General features: G+C 43.3%; 1 protein-coding gene across 2 annotated transcripts in view; it reads right to left on the bottom strand.

The window, feature by feature from the left end:
* ALMS1 (ALMS1 centrosome and basal body associated protein) overlaps nucleotides 1-16,703 on the bottom strand; it is a 69,568-nt gene extending 52,865 nt beyond the window's left edge. For both annotated transcript variants that reach the window (XM_065836422.2, XM_065836423.2), the window contains exons 1-3: nucleotides 16,557-16,703; nucleotides 3,615-3,749; nucleotides 2,008-2,203 (exon numbers count right to left, since the gene is read on the bottom strand). In XM_065836422.2, the coding sequence (XP_065692494.2) occupies nucleotides 2,008-2,203; nucleotides 3,615-3,749; nucleotides 16,557-16,607 (382 nt within the window). In that variant the 5' untranslated portion in view covers nucleotides 16,608-16,703. The remainder of the gene's footprint in view (nucleotides 1-2,007; nucleotides 2,204-3,614; nucleotides 3,750-16,556) is intronic.
* Between the last annotated feature and the right edge of the window lie 892 nt (nucleotides 16,704-17,595).

Raw genomic sequence — 17,595 nt, 5'->3', positions numbered from 1 at the left:
AATTATATTACCAGAATTAACCAGAAAACACTGATCCCACACGGATGAAAATGAACATAACCAAGAACAGATCAAGGTGAATCTCAAACCATCATTTACTGAAAATAATCCGTCAATCACTTTGGATACCTAAAGCAAGAGCTTGATGCATCACTAATGGTAATGAGTTAAAAATGTATTACAAAAAATGGAGTTAGAAACTACTCGGCACTGCTGTGTTATTCTTAAAGGACGCTCATAGCTACACCTCACAGTGGTTTTTTGTATTTCAAATTGTATTGTTAATTGTAACACTTAGAATCATAGAATACCAGGTTGGAAGGGACCATAAGGATCATCTGGTCCAGCCCTTCTTGGCAAAAGCTTGTAATTCACCAATACACTGCACAGAGGCTTTCTCATCTCAGTGCTGACAATAGCACACCTATTAAGGAGGCATTCTGAGGCCCAGATGAGCAATATATTGAAAAGAATTGATATTCACATTAATGTGGTACATTCCAACATGGGTATTGACCCAACCCAGAAAAAAATGTAAGAACTTGGAACAAAGATAAGTTTATAGACACATTCTTACTCCATTATTATGTCTACGGACCAGAACTGAGAACTCCTCCGAACAGAAGAGTTTGGGTTGAAGGGACCTTCCCAGCTCCCCCAGCGCCACCCCTGCCATGAGCAGGGACATCTTCACCAGCTCAGGTTGCTCAGAGCCCCGTCCAGCCTGGCCTGGGATGTCTCCAGGGATGGTTCATCCACCACCCCTCTGCTCAACCTGGGCCAGGCTCTCACCACCTTCAAGGGGCAACAATTTCTTCCTCGTATCCAGCCTCGTATCCTCCCCTCCTTCAGTTTAAAACCGTCACCCCTTGTCCTAACACAACAGGCCCTGCTCAAAAGTCTGTCCCCACCTTTCTTATCGGCCCCTTTTAAGTCCAGAAAGGCCGCACTAAGGTCTCCCCGGAGTTTCTCTTCTCCAGCTGAACACCCCAACTCTCTCAGCAGAGCTGTTCCAGCCTCGGATCATTAAATGCTCCTGTGCTGTGACAATGGAAGGATGACGAGGTTGTTGTATTTCTTGCACACAGCTCGTTATTTATTAGCGCAACAGGACAGCAGAGCACAGCAAAGTCACGCCCCAGCACCTCACAGTTACTATACATGGGGCACTGAGTTACTGGCAAGTGAAACCACTTGGGGAAAAAACAAAGAAGAGTTGGTGCTTGTAAGTACAACATTGAAAGTGGGTGAACATCAACATACTCAGACATTATCACCTTCCCCTTCCATGTTGTCTTTGTTATGTTAACTTCCTACATAAGAAAAACCCCTTTAATTAGATAGTTTGGGTTAAACCTTGCAGTAGTACAGTGCTTATAGCTATAATTTCTCAGTTTTTCCTCTTATCTGAAAAGGAATACAAAAGTAAAGAGCAGTAATGCTTATAAGACAAGTTTGTGAAGGACTACTGAAAACCTTTAAGAACAGTATTTGGAGTTTACTTCGTCTACAAAGAAATCGTGTGAGACACAATGAGACATAGAAACAGCATATGGTAGTTTGAATATATGAAAAAGGGGTGCAATTATGAGCACACTTATCAGTTATAAATACAATTATATCTGCCTTAGTGCTTTGGAATTAATGAAGAGTTTTTTACTAACAAATTAATACAGATTCTGAGGACACAGAACTATTGCCTCACCTAGAGAGAACCCCAAAGATTTCTAACTTTACTCAGGTTTACTAGCAATTCTAAAGGAAAACAATTCTACACTTTTACCTGAGACCAAAGATAATTAGTTCATCTGTTAAAAGTTCCAGGGAAGATACACAAACCCTCTGCTTCATTTTGAAGATGAGCTTTGACAATAAAATTAAACAGGATGTATTTTGTAAACACCAGTTTTCATTAAAAGAAGTCAAATCCAGGTTAGGGATTGATTCAAAAGGAAAACTAAAATGCTAAGTGTTTAGCAGTTAAACAAAGGGTAACTTTGAACATACCCAGCAGTAAACTATGTGCTGGGTCTCCAGGAAACCGCCTTCTCGGTGCTTCTGCTGAAGGTAACACTCCTTCCTCCAGCGTGGGGAACTCGGTCAGGTCACTTCTGTCACAAGTCAGGCCAAGCCTGGTCTGCGAGGCAGCGGTTGAGCAGCTGGCGTCCACTTCTGCTGGAAGCTGATACCATGGCTCGATTCCCTGAGAACAAGCAGGGAGACACGTGTTCAAGCATCGAGAAAGTTTTACGAGACACATTTCCAAAGGAAATGAGGACTAAGTACTGAAACAGTGGAATTACTGCCTCTAAACTGTATTTCTTATACAAAGAAGAATTGAATCTCTCACTCAGAAAGAAAGATCTTGATGAGGACAAATGCTTCAGCAGGATGCTGGGCCAATAGTGCTCCTGACACTGTAGTAAAGATGGTTTGCACCGAATAACTGGGGAGTAACAAGCAGCACAGCTTCTGATTCATCTTTAAAGAAAGTTTCTAGTTAATTCTGATTCTAATCTGAGCTCACACAGATAATTCCTTTGAATGCTACATAACTGTTTGGTATATTTTAGGAGTTTTAGTTCATGTTCAAATGGAAAGGAGCATCTTCAGTTCAAGGAATTCACTACAGAACGTGCATTGGGATTACCGTGGCAGTAATTAAACAGAAATTTTAATTATAGAAAAGGCATAGACCAGTCTTCAGTTCAGAGAATTAAGAATATCAATCATTTATAAGGCAAATCATTACCACCACCATACATAACTCATCATTACATATACATTAATATAAGCAAGAATGTCCCAATGAATAGGCAGAAGGACGGTACTACCAGCACTTAATAACTGCAAGCTCTCTACCTTTTGAAACACCACTATGGTATTAAAAGCTACTCTTCACATCAGAATTTTACCATATGAACTACAACTCTTGCACAATGTTCTTATAATCATTTGGAAATCAAATTTCTTATCAACTCAGTCTTTTCAAAACACCTGTGATCCTATGCAGTTCTTAGAGTAATTAATTATTTGGCAGCATATCCATCAGATGTAACTACTATGACTGTATCATGATGCGAGAACAGTTTTCCTTAATCACATATGGAATGGGTAATTAGAACTAAGATCTAAAAGCAGTCAGACTCCCCAGGAACTGGAGCACGGTTCTGTGCTAACATGGAAATCCACTGTTTTAAGGCAGACAGATCCAACAATCTAAGAGGCAGGAGCAGGACCAGGATTACAGCAAATTCATACTGAATACAGATCGAAGACACTGTTGCAAAGAAGAAAACATTACACTGGAAAATATCATTGGCTTATAACCAGAAAACAGAAAGAGGGGGAGGAAAAACATAATAATTAAAAAGAATTAATTACTGGGGATTCAGTTTTAAACGATACGTCAAAATGGTTTGTAGCAGTTGGATCAAGATTAGACAACTTGTCAGAGTTTGCAAATCTCCTGTTATTCTGCACTTCCAAGATACAGAAACGCAGACCTTTACAGGGCAAGGACGTTGGTCTAAATTATACAGAAAAAGCAGTTCATATTCTTTTCAATCATATAATTAACTGTGAACCACAAGCAAAAAGCACAGTGCAAATACCGAATTGAGGGCAGTCTTCTGACGTATGGCTTCTCCCAAGGAGATGCCGCTGGTCACCGATGCCTGCGTGTCGCTGCTGCTGCGGCTCAGGGAATCCTCCTTCCAGCCACGGGCCGGGGGGGTTGTTGCAATAGGCTACAAGAAAGAATAAGCGTCTTTAAAACAGAATTTCAACACAGACAATGAAATCTATAAAATACACAAGCCACAGTTTTGTGACTGCTTCAACGCGCTTTGACAGTGACCCAAATTCCATTGAGAGTGCCAAAACTTAACTAAAAGGGGCAGGTTCGTTTGCCACTGTTAATCCCCAAAAAAAGTGAGTATGATTTTCTGCACGTTAGCCAAGCATTTCTGAGGGCCAGAATTTGTTTCTCACTTCCAACCCATGTACACACAGCTCTCGGTAAATCAGAAAATACTGAAAAGACTCATCACCTTGATGAAAGTCGGGTTCTCTCATTTGATCTCTCTGGTTGTTGGGTTTTTAATAGTAATTTTTTGAATAGTCATTGGTTTTTTTAATAGTAATTAATAGTAATTTTAATATATGTATTAGTTTATTAAAAACAGAAGTGTTTTATCTTTATAAAGGTTGTAAACTAAACTTTCAAGGCCATCTCGCACATGTATCTTAAAGCAAATTGAGGTTGATTTCTATATTACAATTTAGCAATACTGACATACTTTGAAGCCATGAAATGAAGTTAAATTGGACTGCAGCCTAGAAAAGCAGCTGTAACCATTTTCTCTTCCCCACGAGGTAGCAGAGGAAGCTGTTGTGAAGTCAGGATGAAATTCCTCTGCTGTACCATCCCATGGCTGAGGTCACAGCGACCGCAACAGCTTTCCCCAGAAAAGAGAGCCAGCCAGGTTCAAACACAATGGGCCGTAATGGTGAAAATAGACATTTCTGGAACACCAAGGTACAGTCCAAACACAAATCTTCCAGGAAAGTAGCTAAAAAAACCCCTAGAGACTCAAACTGGAGAATATCAGGTAATATTATTAATGCAACAATTCAACACGAAGCCTCAATCAGAAAGACTTGTAGTAATGCCCCACCTACCCCCTTCCTCTTCCTCGTGTCAACTCAAGTTCCAGTTTAACTCAATAATAATAATTTTTTTAAAAGTCGAGTCAGCCTGGGAGGTGTTTTTAGGGACTAAATCAGCAAATGGTGGGGTCTGAAGAACATGGCAGTGAGGACGAGCCAAGCTCCTCACCACCTCCTCCTTTATGGTGAATGATGTATCTGTCTGGTGGTACCTGGCTGCCGTGAGAATTACAACGGCCATAATTTGGGCAAGAGACCCGCGAAGGGCAGAAGTAAAAGGTAAGAGATGGAAAAAAGGAGAGCATCAGCAAAAAAGAAGCACTGAATTCCCAGAATATGAATATGCATCATACTGTTGGATATGCGCCTTCGGTTATGAAGTCCTCCAGTGACAACTGGCTTCTTTTCCTGACAAATTGGTCTAATATTCATTTGGAAATTTCCGTTCAGCGGCACAGATCTACCTCGACAGACTGAGCGCATCATTTGTAACCTTTAGCACAACAGAAACCAAGCCCTGGAATTTTTCATGAAGACATTAATTACATTCGAAGAGATCAGACTCAGGTTAGAGCAAAGCCCAGAACGCAGACCTGTGTAAAAGAAACACGTAAAATCCAACATTCGAGATTGTTTTCTTTAAATGCGACTGTTACCTACTAGATTAGCTAAATTGACACCTGAAGTCTGTTTCATCCCTCTTACGCATTCAATGATGTGATTGTTCTTTAATTTATTACAAAATGCTAGTCCCTATTGGAACTTAGGAAAGGTGAACTCACTCTTGACTGCTTATGGCACCTCAGTTGAATGTGATCCCTATATAAAACATACCATCTCTGCATTTTTCAAGCACAGTTACCAAAAGCTCAACTCTACACAGCAATGCCACAAATTGTCGCTTTTGGGAGGGCAATAATTTCCAGAATTTCAGTACCGTATGCCATCTTAAATCCTTCAACCAAACACTGATATAAAAACAATGTAGCTTTCTCTACAGGTCAGCACCAGTAAATAAATTACTTGGAACAGCAAGTATATTTTTGTGCAAGTTTAAAAAAGCTGCAGCTTGTTTATTAACAATGATGTGTAAATCATACCTGGGAAACTAGGACTCAACCAGGCACAAAATACTCTTCCAAATTAATTTCCTGCACAAAATGAATTTGTTTGGGCTTTGTATTTGAACTAACAAAACCAATTGTAGCCTGTATACATATACTCAATTCCTATTGCATTCCCGTAGTTCCTATTGTTCATACTAATCAAGTTATTAAAAGAAACAGCACTGAAGTGTACGTGACAATAACTTTGAATGTAAAGCATTCCAGTAGCTATTTGGTAATTTAATTAAGGCCTATTATTGAAACTCTGGGTTTACAATATGCATCTGTAGAAAAGGGCAATTTTATTAATCTGGAAATTAATAGTGTTAGGTACTGGAAATAAATAGCGATAGGGAAGGGACCCATATTGTGATTATAAAACTAATTCCACAAAAAAAAAGTACTGATTTTATTTAGATAGGCTGGGCATTGCTAATTAAGTGGGTGTTCTAGAATTTCGAATGGATGAGTAACGACAGCATTCAAGATGCACACGATGAACAAAAGACTAAACAACCCGATTGTGCACGTTGTTCTTCACTCTCCCCTTTCAAATGCCCTTCTCTAGCCTGTGGTGAGCAATCCCTCTCCACATTGTTTAATTACTCCTATACCTGTCAGCCACTTCAAGTCGCATGGCAGACTTCCCTCTTCACTTTGCGTGAAGGGAATTCTTCAGTTCCCAAAGCCTCCTGATTAACCTAAAAAAATAGAAGTTGACTGGCAACCTAAACAAAATCTGACCAAGGCAATAATTGAATTAAGACTTAGAGTCAAACTTTGAATTTGAGCCTTTTCCTGTATAGTTTCAACACATCTGAAGTGACATATTCTTCGTCACAACACTGCAGAGAAATAGCATGAGAAACATCATCTGAACAGGTTGCTTCTACCTGTAGCTTCATTTCTTCATCTTTTACTAAAACATTTTATTATAGAATGGAAAAAAAAAACCAACGAACCCACAATCAACTAACACCAGACAGAATCCTCCTTGGAGAGAGAATTTAACTTAAACAAGGCAAATGGGGATAAAATGAGAGTATAGAACGATAAAATACAACTGAGCTTCTGCTTTGTGGGAATTTCTTCCCTCCTCCTAAATGTACAGTTCTCAAAAGCCGTTCATTTCACATCAGAATTTTGAATAGGTGTGACCAGTCTTATTTTGGGAAAAGTCAGCCAGTGATGTATCACATGCAGATTTCTCAAGAAGAAATTGGTGGAGAAATGCTAATGAGTTCTGATGCAATTACTACAAATAGCAATATTCTAGAAGAGTCAGAGTACAATCCAGAGCTACCAAAAGCTCCAATACTCAGTCACCCAGAAGAGCAGGATAGAATCAAAGCAGCATTATTATTGCTAAGAGTACTCACATAGCACCTTCCATGCAAAGACCCAAATATGTTTCAGAAACACTGATTCATAGCACTACTTTAGAATGTACATAATAAATATTTATCCTGCTTTTACTACGCACACAGAACTTAACGTACAACAATATGGGAAATCAGCTGCAGAACTGATTTCCCAATTAGTGTGATCTGACCATCATGCTGCAAATGTCTCTTATTTGATGCTCTAAAATTTCATCTGTCTTTGACTGTATGTTCTGAAAGAAAGTCAAAAAAAACAGCTACAGCATCACAAGGCAAGGAGATTAAAGCATCAATGAGAATGTGAAATAAGATATGAAATTAATCTTTGTATTGCAATAACATGATACCCTTTACATATTTTAACATTCCACGTAAGTAGCTGCTGTCATTGTCACAGCGATGCTGCAGCATCATGAACATTCAAAGTGGTCTGCAGTGGCAGAACTGTAGAATAAGATAATTACAGAGTCGATTGCTGTTAAAACATAATTCAAATGATTTTGCAGCTCCCTCATGTAAACAAGAAACACACTTCTGTTTTGTTTAAGCAAGCCAAAAAAAAACATGACAGAAAAGCAAGAAACACTCGTTAGTCTCCCAGCTCCATCCAGGTTTTCCAGTTTTGATTTCCAGCTGTCAACATTTCTTATCAAAATACTCATAAACTATTGATCTGTGGGGAGAGAGAGGGGAAGAGCATTTGAATTGGGGGGGGTTGAAAGGAAATGAAGCAGAACCTCAAAAAAAGGAATATACTTATAATTAATCAGGAATTCTCCCCTGAAACGCCCCCCAGAAAACATCAGTAGTGTTCAATGCAAGAAATCTCATGTCAAATAAAAAATGACCATCAATGGTTGATTTTCTCAAGAAGGCTGGGAAAAAACAGCCACACCATAAAGCAAAAGCTCTAGAAATGAAGCAGCAACCCCAGCACCCCAGGTCCGGAGCAGCAAACGCTCAGTGGCACCACACGTACCCATCCCGGCGCCACTCATTCAATCATTCAGCCCTTGAGTATCATCACAAAATCATCTGCATGGTCCTCACAAACTTAATTATACCAATGCATTTCAGCAAATCTTCCCAGAAAAATCTAAGGCTTCTTTGGAGTTAGATCTTTCAATATTTCCTTCAAATAAAATTTTAAAAGGTAAGTTTTTGCACACCTGCGTATATCCGCTACTACATAAATCCAAATTTTAGGGTGGTAAGGCTTCAGGCTCATCAGCTGTAGTTTGTGCTGTGCGTTTAGCACGGCTCTTTAAAGGAAGGAAGCAAACAGGCAAGAGCACATTCTGTTTCATCATTTCATTTTTAATCCTCACACCAAAAAGCAAATATTAAAGAAACAGCCCAACGGAAGAGATCTGCCGCACATTAGTGCTGCGCGTCGAAGGGTGAGGGTGCAGCACAAAGCAGCTGCAAGCAAAAATAAATTAGGATTTAGTACGAGTATAATCATCTCTGAGGGCTTCCATATAATTAAAGTCAAATGAAGAAAATATAACAAGGTTTTTCTTCCTGAAATCCAATACAGTAAAAGTCAGGCTTTTGTTGCTAAATGCATAATGAGAGGAAAAGACAAAAATAAAGCTGAACAACTACAACCACCCCCAGAGAACACAGTGCCATTAACTTAAATGGTAGGAACAGCCGATCCTGTTTGGCATTCCTGACCGATGCTGATTTCATAGAAAGAAAAAGGAACATTTCTCAGTTTTGAGCAACTGAAAGTTCAAATATCCAGGCTTGGCTCTTACTTTATTCTGACCTACAGACCACTGAAAATATCCTAGTAAAAATATCATACAATAGCACAACAAATAAATACATCTAGATAGACATGGGAAAGAGAACTACCTAGGTTATTAATTCTAACAACCTGATCATCCCAGAACATCAGAAATACACTATAATTTCTTCCAAACAGTTCATTTCATCTCGTTTCTCCTTCCTAAAAATCAGAGGCACATGGCCAGGTTAATTCAGTATAAATCTTGTGTTTCAGCTCCCTTGTCTATCTCAACATGCAAAAACATGCAGTGGAGGTCAGGACCAACTATTCCAAGACCCAGGAGTAATTATCCAAACGAGGTGATCGCATAGAAGTGCCAGAGGTAGATCCCACTCTGAAATTACCTTTGCTGCATTTCACCTTCCTAACTTCAGGACTTATTTTTGCTTATTTTGTCAAGAGTATTCCAGATCCTGATACCATTTTCCAAAGCATTTATCACTCACCCCAGCATAGCCTAATCTACTTATTTTCAAGGTCTCACTATATAATAATCACGCAATTCATCAGTGAAAATACTTAACAGGAATAAGCCAAGAAAAGCATCAAAAACTGTACCTGAAATGCCTTCCAAACTGCTGTATATTTTCTTAGTTTGTCCCAAGATCAAAACCTCTTCTGAGGCCATAATACAACCATACACCACCACCCCCTGAGCTACTAGATCACTTACCCTCTCAAAGATGATAATTAAATGAGTTTGAATACAATTGTCCTTAACTGAGTCACACTGGGTATTTTCTTAATTTATTTAAAACGGTTTCAAGTAGTTTGTTCTAAATTCTTGTGTTTCTCTGTTTTTGCTGCCTATTCCTAGTGGATAAACAAGCATGCAATATAAAAACCACAATTAATGAATAATTAAACAACGGATAATAATAATAATTAAATAATAATTACATAAACAAGTAACAAAGGAACACAGGCACATATTTACCTCTCCAAACATGGAATTAACCCTGAAGAAACAATTTTGCCAGACCACAAAGAATGTAGGTTGCACTGTCCCATACGTACCTGCTCATTTATGGCACAGTTATCAGCTTGTAATGAACAGCCAAGGAAAAGCAAAGCAACTGTCGTGCAAAGCACTTCAAAGGCTACGTGAAAACTCAGAATTCCCTTAACACTACAGAAACGCAACTGCACTTCATAATAAAGCCATGAGAAATTAAGTTGTTGGATTACAGTCTGTATCAACCCTACTTTGTGTATCAGAACACAAAGGGAAAAAAAACAAACCCTCATTCAAATGCAGAAGTAGTTTTTACATCAAAGATTTTTTTTGGCCAGAAACCCAGAACCAAAAGTTGCATGAAAACTGCCAGTATTGGAGTCCAGCTACTGAAATCAGTAACAAAATTCCCATTGGCTGCAAACAGTTCAGCACTAGAAGTTCATCTAGAATCATAAAACACTTTGGGTTGGAAGAGACCTTCAAAGATCACCTAGTTCCAACCCCTGGCATGAGCAGGGACATCTTCACCAGCTCAGGTTGCTCAGAGCCCCGTCCAGCCTAGTCTGGGATGTCTCCAGGGATGCTTCACCCACCACCTCTCTGGCCAGCCTGGGCCAGGCTCTCACCACCCTCAGGGGGAAGAATTTCTTCCTTATATCTAATCTAAATCTCCCCTCTTTCAGTTTAAAGGCATCACGCCTTGTCCCATTACCACCCTGTAAAAAGTCCCTCTCCAGCTTTCCTGTAGGTCCCCTTGAGGCACTGGTGGCTGCAATAAGGTCTCCCCAGAGCTTCTCTTCTCCAGCTGAACACCCCAGCTCTCTCAGCCTGTCCTCCCAGCAGAGCTGTTCCAGCCTCCGATCATTTCTGTGGTTCTTCTGGCCTCTCTCCAGCAGGTCCATGTGTGTCCTGTGCTGAGGACCCAGAGCTGGACCAGCACTGCAGGGGGGTCTCACCAGAGTGGAGCAGAGGGGCGGAATCACCTCCCTCCACCTGCTGCCCACAGGGCTGGGGATGCAGCCCGAGATACAGTTGGGTTTCTGGGCTGCAAGCACACATTGTCGGGTCACGTTGAGCTTCTCATCAACCAGCACACCAAAGTCCTTCTCCTCAGGGCTGCTCTTCATCCATTCTCTGCCCAGTCTGTATATGTGCTTCGGGCTGACCGAACCCGTGTGCAAGACCTTGCACTTGGCCTTGTTGAACTTCATGAGGTTCATACAGTCCCACCTCTCCAGCCTGTCAAGGTCCACCTCATCATTGACGTCCACTGGGACACCGAGCCTTTGACCCCAACTCTTTGAGTGCAAACCTCCAGCCAATTTCTTACCCATTCAGTGATCCATACATCAAATCCATATCTCTCCAACACAGAGACAAGGATGTCATGCAGGACAGCATCAAATGCTTTGCACAAGTCCAGGTAGGTGACATTTACCAACGCTGTAACTCCACCACAGGCCACCAAGTTTGTCAGGCATGATATGCCCTTGGTGAAGTCATGTTGGCTGTCACCAATCACCTCCTCATTTTCCATGTGCCTTAGCACAGTTTCCAAAAGGACCTTCTCCATGACCTTGCCAGGCACAGAGGTGAGACTGACGGGCCTGTAGTTCCCTAGGTCTTCCTTTTCTCTCTTCTTAAAAATGTGGGTTATGTTTCCTCTTTTCCAGCCAGTGGGAACCTTCACCAGACTGCCACAACTTCTCAAATGCAAAGGACGTACCAGTAAATAATATACATTTAGAAAACATTATTCAAAAAAATGTAACAATGATTTGGTGCTGTCGGGTATGAGAAACACAAATTATTTGAGATGTAACTTGCTTTTTCAATAAGGACTGGCGTGCTAGCAGCACTTTCCAGACCCACACCATTCTGGTACAAAGGTAACACCAACCAGCACTATGTAAATTCTGAACTGTTTTATCACCTTTGTGCAACAAACCTCAGGCTTTCAAACACCTACAAGAGATCAGAACCAGCACAGCAGATCTCAAATGAAAACAAGGGAAGATTCAAAACATAGTAAACTGCCAGGGTGTGCTGAAAGCGTTCCAGAAAGGTAACTGGTATATGTACACAATGTACACTGACATTGCAAAGATTCTGAATCCTTTAAAAATCGTAGTTTTCACTGTCAAGTTTATAACATCAATAGCGTTATGGAGCATCCTAAAACAACAAGTAGAAAATTAATTGCCACTGATTTGCAACAAGTCTGCCTGGTTTTTGCTTGGTTTCCTAAGACAGGGAGGCTTCCAAGGCTGAGAACACCCTGCTCAGTGGCACTGTAAGGCAATCTGAAAGCCGATTACTGTAATACAGCGTAATGCCCAAAGCAGAGGTTTTATTCATGTAATCACAGTGTAACTTATGTTGGAAGGACCTCTGGAGGTCACCCAGTCCAACCTGCTGCTCACAGCAGGACTCACTTCAAGGCTGGATCAGGATACTCAGGCCTCATCCAGCCAACATGTGATTATTTCCAAGGATGGAGATCCAACCACATCTGTGGGTGCTGGTCCAGCACTTCACCACCCTCCTCATGAAAAACACATCTGCAGTTGGAATTTCGCCTACTGTAACACATCACCACTGCTGCTTGTCCTGTCACTATGCACCTCCAAGGAGATTCTTCCTCTGCCTTCTCCAAATCTCTCTTTTGGTAGGGAAGCATCACTTTCAGGTCCTCACCTTCAGCCTCCTCCTCCTCCCAAGGGCAAAGCAACCTCCACAGTTTCTGCTCATGCACCACGTTCACCAGCTGCTGAATGTCCTGGTGGCCTTCACCAGACTGAGGTCATTTTGCTGACCTCTCTCTTGTCCTGGCAGTCCAGAACTTGGGACAGGATGCAGCTGTGGCCAAGAGGAGGGAATATTCAGGTCCCTCCAGCTGCCAGTTATACTCTTATTAATACAGCCCAGTACATGACTGGCATTCATTGCTGCAAGACTGAGCAGTCACCTCACATTTAACTTGCTGCCCATCAGGTCCTCATGCTCTTCTCTGAAGGGCCACCAGTTGGTACTGATGTACAGGAATTTTCTTTCTTGGTGAGAAAGACTGAATTTTTCATAGCTAAAGATCATGAAATACCTCTTGGGCCATTAATCCAGCTTGCCAAGGTGCCTCTGAAGTTTCCCCATGTCCAACAGAGCCAACATCAGCTGGCTCCAAGATGGACCCACTGCTGGCCAAGGCCAAGTCAGTCAGCAATGGTGGTAGCGCCTCCAGGATAACATATTTAAGAACAGGAAAAAAACCTGCTAAGGAACAATAGCAGTGGAGAAAGGAGTGAGAATATGTGAGAGAAACAGCCCTGTAGACACCAAGGCCAGTGAAGAAGGAGGGACAGGAGGTGCTCCAGATGCTGCAGCAGAGATTCCTCTGCAGTCTATGGTGAGACCACCTGTCTCCTGCAGCCCATGGAGGTTAAAGGTGGAGCAGATCTCATGCTGGAGAAGCTCATGAAGAACTGTTTCCCTTGGGAAGGACCCCATGTTGGAACAGGGAAGAGTGTGAGGCGACCTCCCCATTCTTTATATATAAACTTCTACATATTCTCTGCTTTGGACCACTGAAAAAAGCAATGAGTATCCCCAATGTTTAGACTTTTGTTTGTTTGTTTACATGATATTGACAAGAGCTGTAACTTTTCTTTGTTTAGATGATATTTACAAGAGCTGCCCTCTGACTTTAATAAAAATGCTCATTCCTTTCTCTTTTCCACACTAAATTACTACTGAAATAAAAGGTACCACTGTCAGAAGGACCTTATTTTGATGTTTCTACTTGGATTAATTAAAAGAAAAAGAGACAGGATTTAAACCCTCCTCATAATCAAAAATAAACTAAAAGAGGAAAGAGACAACGTTTTTGCTGATAAGGGAAAACAGCATAAACAGCAGAAAGTATCACTATGTTGGTTACAGAATTTCTTCTCACTCTTACAGTCTGATGCCAAAAGTTCAATAATCCCTTTAAATTGTCACGAACAGGCACTTGGGCTGCAAGATACAGTCCCAGTGTCTCCTCAGTAAGCAAAAACTTGAGGTTAGAGCTGAGTAGATGTTTCTTAAGCCAATTTTAACCACAATTAACAGTCCAGCTGGTTCGTTGTCTCTTGGAATATGTGACAAAACAACACAGAGGTAACAACAAGTACCCAGGGCACAGCAGCACAGGTCACTTCATCTGACTGGCAAGCTGGGACTTGCAGATTTATAGCACTCCTGAAACTACAGTCATGCACATCAATAGCTACAAAGCTTTTTGGTGTTATTCTCTCTTTGTCAACTGAAATTAGAGCTAAAAGAGTTTCTTGCAATAGGAATACGCAATAAAGGCGCAAAAGCAGCCATGCTACAACAGACAGAAGATGTCCTCAGTCTATTCCCTTGGCCCAGAAGAACAGCAGAGCACTAGCAACAAGCCTGGTATTCCCAAAGCTGCGCTGGTTGTCAGAGCAGCAATTAAACCACAGAGCAAAACAAACACCAAGAAGGAAGCAACGGCCACCGTAAAACACAACTCGATAGCCAAAAAGGATCAAAATAAGCGGACCTGCGATGAACACGGTGAAGGTGAAACAAGAAGCAGGAGGGAGGTTCACTTGGCTAGAACATCACATACAACTTCATAAAGCTAACGAGGAAATTTGCCTGTAAATCAGCATTCAAATGAACTTCATTCCTGTTTAAATACATACGAGAATACACAGTAGTGAAAGAACTGTCCCTTCCATTTGGTGGCAAATTAGCCTTCCTGAAAACACAGGGTGAAGGTCCTTCAGCAGATGGCTTTTGAAAACCAAATTGAGATCGCATCATCCAAAATCCCATATAGACATGTTCATTAAGGCTGGTCTTGCCTTTAACAGATCAAATTTATTCACACAGCGGCTTTTATTCTTTGTTTTAGTCTCTATTAATTTTCCTGATAAGACTGAAATGTATTGATCCTTGTTTCATCCCAGGGAAGGTTTGTGAAAATTGATACGACATCTACCACTTGTTGCCATTTGGCTGTTGAGTCTCCGAGTTCCTTCAGACCTCTGAGATGATGCTCTGGGGTGATCACTGACCCTCACAACTTGGGGTTGTCCTCTAGTACCTTTCCTAATACAGACCTGCAGACGAGAAATCCATAAACACCTCCAGACCCACGTGTCCAACATCAGGCACGCTGCACAAAGATGCCTCCCAACAGTTTGCAAGAATCAGAACCTGAGCAGGTAATACAAGCCCTTTACAATTCTGGAAAACACCATGAGAACAGCAGGACAGATGACACCAGGGGCCAGAATCCCACAATGTCAGGGACTGGAAGGGACCTGGAAAGCTCATCCAGTGCAATCCCCCCATGGAGCAGGAACACCCAGCTGAGGTTCCACAGGAAGGTGTCCAGGCGGGTTTGAATGTCTGCAGAGAAGGAGACTCCACAACCTCCCTGGGCAGCCTGGGCCAGGCTCTGACACCCTTACCACGAACAAGTTTCTTCTCAAATTCAAGTGGAACCTCTTGTGTTCCAGTTTGTACCCATTGCCCCTTGTCCTATAACTGGTTGTCACCGAGAAGAGCCTGGCTCCATCCTCCTGACACTCCCCCTTTCCATATTGATCCCCATGAATCAGTCACCCCTCAGTGTCCTCTTCTCCAGCTCCAGAGCCCCAGCTCCCTCAGCCTTTCCTCACACAGGAGATGCTCCACTCCCTTCAGCATCTTGGTGGCTGCGCTGGACTCTCTCCAGCAGTTCCCTGTCCTTCTGGAACTGAGGGGCCACAGCTGGACACAATATTCCAGGTGTGGTCTCCCCAGGGCAGAGCAGAGGGGCAGGAGAACCTCTCTGACCTACTGACCACCCCCTTCTAACCCACCCCAGGTACCATTGGCCTTCCTGGCCACAAGGGCCCAGTGCTGGCTCATGGTCACCCTGCTGTCCCCAGGACCCCCAGGTCCCTTCCTCCTACACTGCTCTCTAATAGGTCCTTCCCCAACTTATACTCAAACCTGGGGTTGTTCCTACTCAGATGCAACAGTGCAATACCACAGGAAAGGAGCTTCCCAATGCTCTCACAAGAGAATCATGATGTTGATCCCAGGACATGAGGGTAGCAGCATACGATGGGACATCTGTGACCTCCAGAGATCTCCCCTTGCCCATCTCCAGCACTGGGATGAACACAGCAAAGTGCACAGAGCCAAATATGAGCCCTTCTGGGGCACCAATGGCTCCATGGGGCCACTGGCTGTGACCTCCGAGGAGAGTCAGTGACAAAACCAACCACACGGGTCAAGCCAACTGCACCCAACCTTCCCCAGGGCAGAGTAAGGGACAAAGGCAATAGGACAATGACACACACAGGAGGAGGAATCAGCCCAGCTGCAGTCCCCCCGTTCTCAAAGACAGAGCTTTTGCACCCTCCCTATTGCTGGGGCAGAACAATAAGCTGCAGCCCCTTCCCGGGGCACAAGGCGAGATCACGCCAGCTTCCACACACACGCAGGGAAGGAAAAACACGAGTGAACCCGCCAGTCACTCCCCCGGCCCCAAGGCCGGGCTGAGGGGCAGCCCAGGGCAGTCACCGCCTCCCCGCAAAGGCCGCCTGCGCCAACCCCTCCGCAGACCGCGTACTCACAGGAACTTGCTCTTCCTCCTCCTCCTCTTCCTCCTCCTCTCCCGACTTCATGGCGGCAGACGGACATGCAGACAGACACACGGACAGACGAGACCCCCCGGCCCCTCACAGCGGCCGCCCGGGCCCGCCCCGCCGCGCATGCGCCGCCGCCCCGTCATCCCGCCCCGCGTCGTTAGGGACTCGCTCCCCGCCCTGCGCATGCGCAGCCGCCACCGGTGGCCGTTGCGGGGCGGGGCGGCGCGGGCGCCGCCGAGCGGCGGGTGGGGGTGCGCGCGGCGCTGGTTTTGGCGCGCAGAGCGGCAGCGAGTGGCCGGAAGGGGCGGGGGGGGTGTGCATACAAACACGTGCAACACAGAATCGTACACTCACAGAGCCGTTTTGGTTGGAAAAGACCCTCAACGTATGAAACATTTTGCAAATATAATAGGCTCAGGCAGGATCTCTCATTAAAGCAATTTTTTTTAATAACGATATTGCAACACTACGTGTTCTACCTAAACGTGGGTGTGTGCACATATGCAGGCACGTCGCAAGAAGAGCCAGAGGCCACGAATGCATTGCAAAGAGCAAGTTTTATTTTAGTTCTCTCTCTACTGGGGGATCTCCAAAGTCACACTTGAGACCCCAGGCAGAGGTGGCACCAGCGGGGATGCAGGCGCGGGTCAGTTCAGCCCTGCTGGAAGATCCCTGGGCTTGCTGAGCTCACCTGTATTTCAAGGCTTCAGGCAGGCACAGCCTCCTGCTCTTTCTCACAACAAAGCAGGAATCTCAGACATAGTGATGAGGTGCCTGGAGTTTCTCATAGGCCTATGTTATCTAACACAGAGGTTCTACTCACCAAGCACACAAAGTCAATTAGTGTGATGTATGTGCCTTTTCTACAGACAGGTGCAAGTCACTTGAGCGTATTCACACTGAACTAACCTCCTTACCAATCTTACACTACATTCCCATACAGTAGGCACACATAATAAGGCAAAAAGCCCTTGCTTATATCCCCCCAAAATCCCAGCTGCAATTTCCCTGCCCTGTTCCCCAT

This window comes from Patagioenas fasciata, chromosome 4 (assembly GCF_037038585.1).
Source record: "Patagioenas fasciata isolate bPatFas1 chromosome 4, bPatFas1.hap1, whole genome shotgun sequence".
Lineage (NCBI taxonomy): Eukaryota > Metazoa > Chordata > Aves > Columbiformes > Columbidae > Patagioenas > Patagioenas fasciata.
This window is presented reverse-complemented; position numbering and strand designations above follow the sequence as displayed.